General features: G+C 34.1%; 1 protein-coding gene across 1 annotated transcript in view; it reads right to left on the minus strand.

The window, feature by feature from the left end:
• The window catches only part of LOC150109622 (cyclin-dependent kinase 14-like), a 185514-nt gene that overhangs the window by 50732 nt on the left and 122273 nt on the right, over positions 1 to 12509 (minus strand). Inside the window, exons 8-11 of the mRNA XM_090402788.1 lie at positions 11181 to 11243; positions 6776 to 6837; positions 4371 to 4432; positions 212 to 332 (exon numbers count right to left, since the gene is read on the minus strand). Of these exons, the coding sequence (XP_090258914.1) occupies positions 212 to 332; positions 4371 to 4432; positions 6776 to 6837; positions 11181 to 11243 (308 nt within the window). The remainder of the gene's footprint in view (positions 1 to 211; positions 333 to 4370; positions 4433 to 6775; positions 6838 to 11180; positions 11244 to 12509) is intronic.

Genomic DNA, 12509 nt, shown 5'->3' on the forward strand with positions numbered 1-12509 from the left:
GTTTAACAACTCCAAAGAAAACTCCTGGGGCATTAATAATATCATCCATGATCATTAAACAAAACTTCTATGAACATTTAAAAAGATAACTTCATAATAAATATGAAAGGACTCATATTGATTCAGATGATGAAAAACAGGTAATATCACTGTAAACTGAAAACTATTAATCAACTTTTATGTAAACAAAATACTGATAAAAAGTACATACCACATATCCAGAGATGTGGAATAATCTGTAGAGCCTAAAAGAACATCTGGTGGCCTGTACCACAGGGTGACTACTTCATGTGAATAGGTCCTGCTGGGAACGGATTTGGCTCTGGCCAAACCTGAAAATACATTGATACGATAACTATCCATATGCTTGGATTTTTACTATTATGAAATTTCCAAAAAGTCCATGGAATCAACGCAGAAGGCCCACAAAACATTATCCACCTATCATAACTTTCTTTAAATGAATTCACAAATGATGCATTTATCACTTCCCCAGGAAAGGCATATTCTACTCAATCACAGCTTGCCTCAATGCTTACTAACTACACTCATTCATCTTCATAGGATGACCTTGTTCTCTTTCCCTCACTCCTATATATCACCAGCATAAAAAACTCCTCTTCATGTAACTAGATTCCAATAATATTCTGCATGATTTATTTTTCACGGTATTAACAACACCACAAACACTTTTATCAACAAGGATGCTTTATTAACGCTAATATTTCGCTGATTTTCAACTCAGCATCATCAGAGCATAACACACATGTAAACGCGACAGTGAGTGAGTGAAACAATATAACAGCAAAAAAAGAATTCACAAAAGTTAAAAGCAAGCACCTAAAGAAATTTGAACTACTACAACAGCGCCAACATACGAAGTCCCGACCGCAACTTCGACGAGACCACGTGGTCGTAAACCTATCATCGGAAACACTCACGAAGGAGCCAAGAATGCTCTCAGTTTAGGACATAACTTTGCCGTCGCGCCCAAACAAATTCCTAAACTCGAAATTATGATGAAAGTAGAACGGGGTATCCACGATCTTCCACCAGCAATGGCCAATAACATGCGACTAGACATAGCAAGTATTATAAACAAAGCTAAGCCTCCAAAACGTATATACCACATAAGCAAATAACTGCCCTAAAAAAGTTATATAATAATAAAAATATTATTATTACAAAAGCTGATAAAGGAAATGCAACAGTTATCATGAATAAAGAAGATTATAACAAAAAAATGCAAGATCTCATATGTGACAGTTCCATGTATCAAATTATACATCGAGACCCTACAATGTCGCAAAAGAAAAAAGTCTGAAAATTACTAAAAAAAGTGACATCATGGCCCAAAGAAATCATCAGGAAAATAAAACCAATTCATGTTAAAAACACCCCGTATTTATGGATTACCAAAAATCCACAAAACTAATGTTCCCCTACGCCCCATAGTTGATAGTATAGATAGTCCCACATATAAACTGGCCCAGCATTTAGCTAAGTCGCTTGCCCCTCTTACTGGCAACTCCTCTACTTTTGTAAAAAATTCAATCCATTTCAAAACACTGGTTAAAAATCTAATCCTAAAAAATTCAGACATAATGGTTAGTTTCGATGTCACCTCCCTATTTACCAATGTACCACTTATAGACACTCTTGATTTAATCAAGTCTAAATTTCCCCCAGATATTTTTGAATTATTTCAATTTACCATGAATGCAGGTTACTTTACATGGGGGAGGAAATTCTACAAACAGATTAATGGTACTGCTATGGGTACTGCTATAAATGTCCTATCATACTGAGGCAGCAGTATGATAGGACAGTTTTTAGAAGGGTCATGATTGCCAATGAGAGGATTATGTAGAAGGAATAGTGTGCAGCTTATTGATGTATGAAGTGAATTTAATGGATGAAAGGACTTATATATGCCTGACAGACTATATTTAAGTGGTTTTGGAGTTAGATGTTTGGAGAAAGTGTTGTTTAGTGAGAATGTAGTAGTACAAAAACAAGGAAACTAGAGATATTAGGGAGGATGAAATCAAGCACATGTGTGGTCATCCCTGCAATAAATGAGCATGTGTACAATAATGATTATGCAATGCTGAATGGGATTTCACAGATTTCCAATGTGAATGGTTATTAATGACATTACACAAGTATAATTATGGGTACAAAGGGATGTTAAATTTCATGTACACAAATGCAAGAATTAACAGAAATAAGGGTGAGGAATTTTTGGCATTGGTCAGCTCGACTTGGCCAAAAATTATAGATATCAGTGAGACCTGGTTGACTGAAAATGATATTGTATTTTCAGGGAGGATAGAATGAACAGGACAGGTGGTGGGGTATTTATTACTGATGATAACTGAAGAATTACGCCAACAAAATTAGAAGTTAAAAGGATTTTAGGGCTGAAGGAGATGGTTCATTTGAGGCTGTCTGGTGTGAGATAAAGACAAATAGGACAAAATACATTGTTGGGTGCTATAGACCAGGGGTCCACAGGAAGATATAGATGCCATGTATTGACAGATTAGCACAATGAGTTCAGGCTGAACAATTATTATGGGAGACTTTAACTATGGGGAAATTAATTGGAGGGAGGAAAGAGGGCATTGACAAGATGGAAGTAGGATTTATACAGTTGCTAAGGGGTTGGATCTGATAATAGCATCAGAAGATGTATCCATAACCAAGGTAGACATTCTGCATCCAACTGGGGGAGAGTGACCATGTGGTCTTGTTCTGGGAAGTCGGCAAATATGTGGAGTTCTCTGTCAAGAAGGTATTTATGTTCAACTATAAAGCTGATAATTATGAGAGACTCAGGGGTGTCACCTTGGTGCATGGAAAGTGGTCAGAGATTGCTTGAGAGTAGGAGTATCAGATTGCACACCTACCCAAGGGCAGGAGGATAAACCAAGTTGGAATTAAGTGGATGAGTAGGAATATAAAGCAAGAGCTGATTAAAAAAAAAAAAAACATTGTGGAGGAAATAAAGAAAAAAGTGATCAGCATACTCATGAGCAGTACAAAGTGCAAGCAAGAAGGGCAACTAGTATGGTAAGGAAGGCTGAGTCAAACTATGAGAGAGAATTAACTAAACAGGGCAAAGTGAACCCAAAAGAGTTTTTTTTCACTATGTAGCAAGTAAGAGGAAAAATGACTATGGTAGGATGACTTTAAACAATGCTCATTTTGCAAAGGTGTATCATCCAGGTGGTGACTTTAAAGTTGCTGATGTTACAGAAGATGCATATTAACATTGAGGTAGATGAACAGGTGTTCAGCATATTACAAAATCTGAATTTGAATACAGCAGCGGGACTGGATCAGCCTGTGTTTTAGGTGAATGTGCAAGAGTTATTCTCCCTGATGAAGTTGGTTCAATCCAAGTCTCAGCTCTGGCAGGGTTCCAAGGGAGTGGAAAGAGGGTAAGATAGTACCACTGCATAAAATACCAATTAATATATCGTAAGTGGTTGTTAAATAATTGGAAAAATTGTTGAAAGGTAAAATACAACAGTGAGTGGATAGTGTTGCGATACTCTACAGTGAGCAGCATCGCTTTGTAAAGGGTAGGTCTTAGTAACTTATTCACATTTTATAAATGTGACAACAGAATTGGATAATGGTAATGGCTACACCATGATACTGCTTGACTTTGCCAAGGCATTTGACAGAATACCATATGGAAAACTATTATTAAAACTGGAACAAATGGGAATGAATATGAGGCTAGTAGCATGGATGGGTGGGGTGGCTGATGAACAGAGATTAGTATATGGGAGAGTGGAATCTAGGAGAATGATGGTGACCAGTGGAGTATCTCATGATTTGGTACTAGGTAATGTTTCCTATTTTCACTTTTGTATTTACATTCCTAGTCTATTGCTCTGGAACTTGTGTATCCTTTATTACCATGCTTCCTAACTCACCACAAATTTACTTCACTCATGTTGTACATTTTTACCTGCTTATTTTCCACACAAATTCTTCACTTTTGCTAATGAATACCCCCCCTCCCCACAGCATTGTACTGAACTTCTGAAACAGTACTATCTTGGCCACCATTATGCTACTTATGACTGCTGCTAGTTGATTTTAAATTTATAAATATCTACAAATATAACCTCTCCCTAAGCTGCTATCTAAATAAAGTATACACTGATTCAAATGAAAAAAGAGTTGTAAAATTGAAAAAGAACCCAACAAATTATCCTTCAATACTTAGTTCAAGTCAATTTAATTTAATTTATGTTATTCAAATTAGTATAGTCATACAGAATAATCAACCATTCAGAGAAACAAGAAGAGGATATTTTAAAATTTCGGGGTTAAAATTAAATTTTTCCTACCGAAATCTGCCAACTTCAACTCTCCAGCTTCACTTATGAGCAAATTCTGAGGCTTTAAATCTCTGAAAAGAGTAAAATTATTTTCAGAAAATAAGCAGTGGTATATAATAACAATAAATACAGTATAGTTTTTTAAGGTTGGTAAGAAAGTTTTCTACAATTCACATCTTTTACACAGTGAAAAATTTTAAAAAAATTATTAATTACAAATATTAATCTTTCTTAAAAAAATTCTAACTATATTCCTGATATAGCTGGCAACACCACATTGTAAAATTATATGAAGGTGAATAAATAAAATTTTTGATAGCACAAGTAGTAATTAATCATCATTAAGCATCATTGCAACTGAGTAATTTAATTATACAACAGTTTTTTTGTTATTCTCTTAATGAAAATACACAGTCCTACCAGGTTAACATTATTCATTCATTATGCATACCTCTTTTTGAATGTGCAAACTATTAAAAAAAATGTTTCAAGCAGTGCGAGTCACACTATTTTTTTTTGTTCACAAGTCATTGAAAACAAAGAAAGAATTTATAATATATTATCAAAGAAATCATGATGCTTATTGGGAGAGGTCTTCTCTAGGTTCAACATAATCTATATACCATCTTAAATTCGATATAATCTATGCCATATCTGTACATTCACCATCTTCTCAGGTTACATATAGTGTAATGAAATATATATTTTACTGTATGTACAATTATTGCTGGTTGGCAGCACAGAAATTATTGAAAATGTTTTGAATTGGCCTTCCTGCAAAATAAATTAAAAAAAAAAAAAAAAAAAACTACTACTGAGATGAGTTCATAAGAATGAAAAATCACTTTAGAACTAAGAAATCTAACATCTTCAAGTGCTAGTGAAGTTTTATCTTCACTAGCACTTTTACAAGGAATATCTAATACCTGATTTATTTCAGTACAAATGGATAAAAATTTATATGACTATCATTTTGCATTTAGGACTAATACCTTCCAACAGATTTATGGAATTTAATAGATAGATTAACCTTGATTAAGTCAGAAAATATTACAAAAACAAATGATCACATAAGAGAAAAAATTAACCAATCTCATGAAAGGAAATATGAATCAACAAGCAATATTATCAGTAAACAAAATAGTGATCAATCTCTCTTCACATATTCTCTCTCTCACTCAAACAAAGCAGAACATATCAGCCAAAGGATTTAGTTTTGCTATCTCACCCAAACACATTCCTAAATTTCACATTATGGTAAATATCAAGAACTTATATACAATTTCAAGAGATTCTGCAGACTTCATTATATATATATATATATATATATATAAATAGCAGCCATTCATTCTAAACCTTCTGCTAAAAATATATCTAATGCTGAATGACCCTGAGAGATCTTAATACTGAATGCAGATAGAGGGAATAATTGCAGTACTGGATTCAAATATGTACAAAAACAAGATGAATGAACTACATAGTGATGCTACACATATAATTCATCAGTGACTTCACATGGACTATTCATAACAAAACCAATGATTTAACAAGAGATCTTTTCAACTGGTTAAGGAAATCAAAGAACAGATTACTTCAAAGTATCCTGTTATCCCACGCATTCATCACGTTCCAAAAATACATCGGTCACATTTTCAAAGCATGGAGGCCATAATCAGTGGTGAGCTATAAGGGGCTCGTGCAAGCCGTTTATTAAATTTTTCTCAAATTTGCGAGTCCCTTATTCTTCTTGTTTATTTTTTTATTTTTTCCAAAAAAATTTTTTTTTTTTGAAACTTATTAAGCGACAAACTCATACGGTAACCTAACAAAAATTAGTCTATTCGGCAGTGTATAGATTATTTGGAATTATTGTTTCAACTCCTCTATAACGAATGCACCCAAGTTTGAAAATAAAATAAGCCCATGCGCTATCTTTATCCTTCTGGTAGCCAATTGTATGGTAAAACCAGTAGCCAATCAAATGTTTTATAAAAGATTTCATTCTTATTATATTTTGATAGTTAAAAAATGTTTTTCTTATGTAATCTAAATTAACACAGTTGATTGCATGCAAATATTTCATGTTTAGATCATCAAATATTTGTTTAAAAATTATAGCCTTTAGAAGTTGATTGTCCTCCCATACTTTTTGATTGGAATTTGTACACAAGCTGTATTAATAAAAGTTTTGGTGTGAAATACGACTTTTTTTTTTTTTTTTTTAGCCCTTTGTTAAAATTTCCATAGCTCACCACTGGCCATAATGCACACAGTGCTCTGTTCAAAACAGTAGTGATGCTAATATCTGATAATGTTCAACATAATAGGTAAAACAGTGCATTTCTTAAATACAGATAACAATAATTCTCTACTATTCTTCATTATAATGTTCAACCCCCACTATGATAACTTACCTATGAAGAACCCTCCTTTCATGGCAGTATGAGAGTCCTCTAAGAAGTTGGTAAAGAAATAACTGAAGAAAAATAAAGTATACCTATTACTGATCTGCAAATGAACTTTTTTAATTTCTTTTCAAACAATGTACACAATAAACTAATTTTCAACTATAATTAATAATACAGTAATTCATATTAAAAATAAGTAAACAGTAAAAATTCAAATAAAGATGTTTGTATTTAGTAAATCATAAAATTTTTGAAATGTACCCTCAGGGGATTTAGAGGATAATTATGATAGTACTGTAAAAATAATCATAATTTAAAATTCTGAATATTTTTACGTATTGTTTATGTTAGTATGTTTATTAGTTTTAGTTTCATAACACGCATTGTTGGCACTTGTGATGTGCCTGTTATTGATATTGTTTTGTCAAAGTGATATGTAAAGCAAAAAAAAAAAAAAATCTATGTACTTTACCGGATTTGAATAGTTGTGCTACTTTAAAGAAAGTTTATTGTAGTTTAAAATATTAAGTGTTGTGTTTTATGAAGACATTGTCTTGTCGCTAACAGAGACAACATGTCAGCCATTATACCTAGTTTCTTGCTTGCCACTTTCATGGAATGCACATGCTCGCCAAGAAGTTCGATGTGTGATTGACAGTTGACAGAAAGAGTTTGGTATCGTAGTAACCAAGAAACTAGAAGAGTGTTCGGAGAGAAAATTAGAATACAAGCCGGCAGATATTTAGATTCGGAAAGAAATTGATTTTTTTTATGACAGTCTGAGGAAAATTAATAGTATATTCTGAAAAAGGAATCGTGGAACTATGAAGTTTAAAGTGGAATAAGTATTGATAAATAAAAGGGAAATATTGCTATAGGCATTTTAAAAGGAATATTGGAGGAAACGCTAATTGGAAGATTTATAGTAGGTTCCGAAAAGGGAATCGTAGAACTGTGAATTCTTTTAAAGTGGAAGAGTTAAGACTGTCAATAAGCATTAGTGAATAAAAGAAGAAATTACTATTTACGTTCTAAAGGAATGTTCGAGAAAACTCTGATTAGGAAGTTCATCTGTATTAAGGACGCCGGATCTAACTGTTATTTCTATTAAAAAGAAGACAGAATTAAGTCAGGAAGAATAAATGTGTGCTACATAAATGATGAGAAAGGATCCTATGAAAATGAAGAATAAAGTCATATCTTCGGAAAAGGGCCTTGACACAGAGAGAAACTGGCTACGAACATTTTGTCATTGTGAAAAAAAAGTGTTTAGTCTCTAGTCTTAAGTGTAAGTTTATTTTTAAAAGGCCTTGGATCCAATTAAATTTGTAGTTATGTAATATTTGTTTGAAGTGTATATATATTGTTTGTGTTTTATTAGATGTATTTATTTTGTATTTTGGTCTTGAGTCAGTGATAATTGGATTCTGAAAGAAATAGCAAAAAAGAGGTCATTGCACCAATCGGAGTGAACCCTTGTGCATATAAATAAATAAGGTACACTCGGAAATAAAAAAATAATTGTTGAACAGAGATCATTTCTATAGACAGGATTAATATTATGATATCCTCTATATAAACATTTCTAAATAAAAATAAATCTCTTTCTATAACAGTCCTACATGAAAAAGTTACACCATTACTAACAACCAAATATTCCTCCAAATTAATCTGTTATCTATCAAGACTCCAACATTATCAGATCTTATATTTCTGTTTTTTAAGGTACACTTTTTACTGTATCAATCCATCTACATCTTGGTATTTCTCTGGGCCTTTTCCCCTGCAAACTTGGCAAAGAACACTTGTTTTGCTAATCTTTTCTCTTCCATTGCATTTAAGTGACCACACCACCTGAGATCAGGCTTTACTAACACATTCCTGAATGCTAATGATGGCAAATTCTTTCCTGATATCCTCATTTTTAAATGTGACACTACCACTGATATCATCTGTTCACTTCACTAATCTTGCTCAGAACTCTCATATCAGAGGATACCAGTCTTTGATCAAATGTTTTATTTCTAACCAAGCTCTCAATCCATAAGTTAAAATTGGTGTGAACCCTGTCTTGTATACAGCTAATTTAGTGTATATGACAAATAGTCAGAGAACTAGGGTCCATCCATGGATGTAAAAGTGTGGTTAGTAGAGGTGTGCGGATTCAAGGAGAAGTATGGTTGTGTGTGTGTGTGTGTGTGTGTGTGTGTGTGTGTGTGTGTGTGAATTGGGTCTCCCGCAATGAGTCTCCAAACTCCATGGAGATGCCGTAAATAATAATAACATCATTTGCATAAAGTAAAGTAAAGAGCTTAGATTAACATTGCCAATTTTGATATAAGATTTAATACCATTTTCCTTCATAATGTGATCCACATAGATAATGAATAACAGTGGAGATAATGTGCACCCTTGTTGCATACCTGATTTAACAACAAATCATCTTCTTGTACTCCTTCAATTTTAACTGCCGACTTACAACTTAAATATAGACTAAGTATTGTTTGATATAATGTCTCACTTGTTCCATATAATTGTAGAGTTTTGAACAGTTTTTCTCTTGGTACCATTATCATACGACTTTTCTAAATCTACAAAACTTAACTTGCTGGCCTGGTTGACCGAGTGGTTAGCGTATCAGCTCTCCAGCCAAAAGCCTGCGGGTTCAAATCCCACAGTGAGCATGGATGTTTATGATTGTCTGTGAAAATACTAGTCCTGGTGGCTGACAGTAGATGGCATTGGTGTAGTTGTGGTTCATTAGTTGGTGGATTGATTGGCAGAGATAGAGTTGTAGAGTAGGTGTTCTCCCTCGATGAGTCTTTGGACTCCCTGGAGGTGTCACGTAATAATAATAATTAAATACAGATCTTTGTTGTATTCTCTTAACTTCTCCACTATTTGACTTAGTGAAAATCTAATCCTGACAACTTCTATTTGGCCTGAATCTAGCTTGTTCTTCTCCAAGCTCCCCTTTCACTATTTTTCTTAGCTGTTTCTCAAGTATACTTCCATAAATCTTACCAGGAATACTTGGCAGGGAAATTCCTCTATAATTCTCACACTGTTTTATTTCTCTTTTTATAGATAAGTATTATGAGAGCTCTACTCCAATGATATGGAAATTATTATTGTTATCCCAAGACCCCATGGAGTCAAAGACTCATCTAGGAGGTCCTTTTGTCATACACACAGCTCATGCCACACCTTAAACACACTTGAATTCTCTGCAGACACCACATTTTCAGGCCAGGAATTCCAATCATTCACGACTCTGCATGCAAAAAACCTGCTTTTCACTCCCATTTACCACCTCCTTATAGCTTCCAGGGATGTCCTCTGGTTCTACCCTGATCTCCCACCATTTGCTGTAAAACCTCTCCAACACTGATCCTATAACAATCCCTTACTAACTTGTAGGTGTCTATCATATCACCCCTCTTCCTCCTATCCACTAGACCAGCGCTTCCCAAACTGTGGGCCACAGCCCCCTTGGGGCTGTAAGTTTTGTTGAGGGGACTGTGAAATAATGAAAACAAATTTAAAATGTTTTAAGGCTAAGTAGATTTTTTTAATCTTAAAAGAAACGTATTTAATTTTTATTATTTCTTTTTTGTTCTAATATTTTAATGAAAAAAAATCACACATTGGTGTTGGTTCACAAATTTTGCTTTTTGCATATTTCGGCACTTAATGAATATTAGTAAATATATGCTTATTCATATAAGTTTCATTTCAAAAGTATTGATAAGAAGCATAAAAAAGATTACAAATGCAAAATCTTGAATATAAATTGTATTGAATATAAATACAATAAATATTATAATAATATATGTCTATATTAAGATTTTTTTTTCCGATGGGGACCGTGAAATATTTTAATATTTCCAAAGGGGGCCTTGGTATCCATAAGTTTGGAAAGCACTGCATTAGATTCTGTAAATTGCATCTTCTCAACCTTTCCTCATATTTGACATTCCAGAGATCAGAAACTACCTTAGTAAGTAGTCTGGACGCTTTCCAATATCTCTTCGTCTTTTGAAAACCAGGTGACGAAATCTGTACACAGAAGTCCATGTGTGGCCTAATCAAAGCCTTATACAATGGAACAAGAATCTCCTTACTTCTACAAGTCAGTGTCCTCCACATCATTCCCAGAATTCTTTGTGTCGTCCTCAATTTTTTCAAACCTATATCCATCCCCATGTGCTGCAGTTTACTGATTAGAATTAATGTAATATATATATAATACAACATATATTATATTATATTATACTATTATATTAATAAGACTTAACAGTATATACTCCTTTTTAAAGGTAGACTATAAGGAACTATTTCTGAATAAACAAACAATTAAGAATTAATCAGTAAATATGAATAACTATATGTTACTAAAATAATTACTCACCCTAACATTTTTGGGATTTAAGCCACCTGGATGCCTTTCTAAGTACTGACTGAGGTCTGTATGCTGTAAGAAATTTTTTTAAAAATATAATTTCAGATACATGAACTTAAAGGACTGTTTTATTTAAATTAGTGTTTTTTTTTTTTAAACATTCTTAATGATTATACTCAAAACCATATTATTAAATGCAGTAATACTGAATAGCATAATAGCGAGAATATGTCAGAAGAGAGGATTGGATTGGAATATGTGGATGCTTGAAGGGCGTTTCAGGACAGAGGGGAACTGTATGCGAGAGACCACTTGCATTAAATGAGGAAGGATGAAGGCATCTGGAGAGATTGCTGTTTTCTGAACAAGCCAGTGTGTCAATGCAGGGAAACTAGAATTCCTAGGGTGATGGTAGCAGGGGCGGGCAGTCTCTTGTGGGAATGGGTGCTTAGGGGAAGGGGACAACATCAGGTAACACTGAGTCCAGTGGGGTCGAGAGGGGACAATGATAGGTATAGAAGCAGTGACATTTTTATGCTCTATACTAATGCCAGGAGTATCCAAAATAAAGGAGATGAATTGGTGGTGCTGGTAGTGTCTGCCTGACCAAAGATTATTGGGATCTCTGAGACATGGTTGATGGAGGATGATATAATAACAGGAACTGAAGTGGCAGAATAGGAAAACGTGGTGATGGAGTACTGCTTATGATAAGTGATGACTTATGTCCTCTACGAGTGGAGGCTTTGGAAGGCAGTGGCACTAATGGTTTTGAAAGCATAGGGTGTAAGGTAGAAGTGGCCAAGACAGGATATTTAGTGCGGGTGTTGCTATAAACCAGGGAACACAGAGGGTGGGGAGCAGGAGATGTTTAAGCAGTTGAGCTTGGCAAATGCAAGAAGAATGATTGTTATGGAAGATTTTAACTACAGCAGTATAAGCTGGGAAGAGGAAAATGCATGTAGTAATAAGGGGATGGAATTTCTAGAATTCTTGAGGGAAAAATGTCTTAGGCAACATGTAATAGAGGGAACAAGAGGCTCAAGAGTTTTGGATTTGGTCATAGCATCAGAAGAGCTGATAATAAGTGAGATGACATCTCTCCCACCAGTTGGAGAGAGTGACCATGTGGTTTTGAGTTGGAAGATGAATAGACATGCAAGTGTATCAAAGAAAAGGGAACATATGTGGAATTATAAGGCAGGTGATTATAATAGTCTTAGGTATCAACTAGGGGAAGTTCCATGGAGGGCAGAATTGGAAGGCCAGGATATCATTAGTGCTTGGGAAATTGTGAAAGGATATTTGTTAGCAGCAATAGCAAGCTGTATTCCACGA

The sequence above is a fragment of the Typopeltis vanoorti genome, chromosome 2, assembly GCF_054136105.1.
Source record: "Typopeltis vanoorti isolate ZY-2024b chromosome 2, IOZ_Tvanoo_1.0, whole genome shotgun sequence".
NCBI lineage: Eukaryota > Metazoa > Arthropoda > Arachnida > Uropygi > Thelyphonidae > Typopeltis > Typopeltis vanoorti.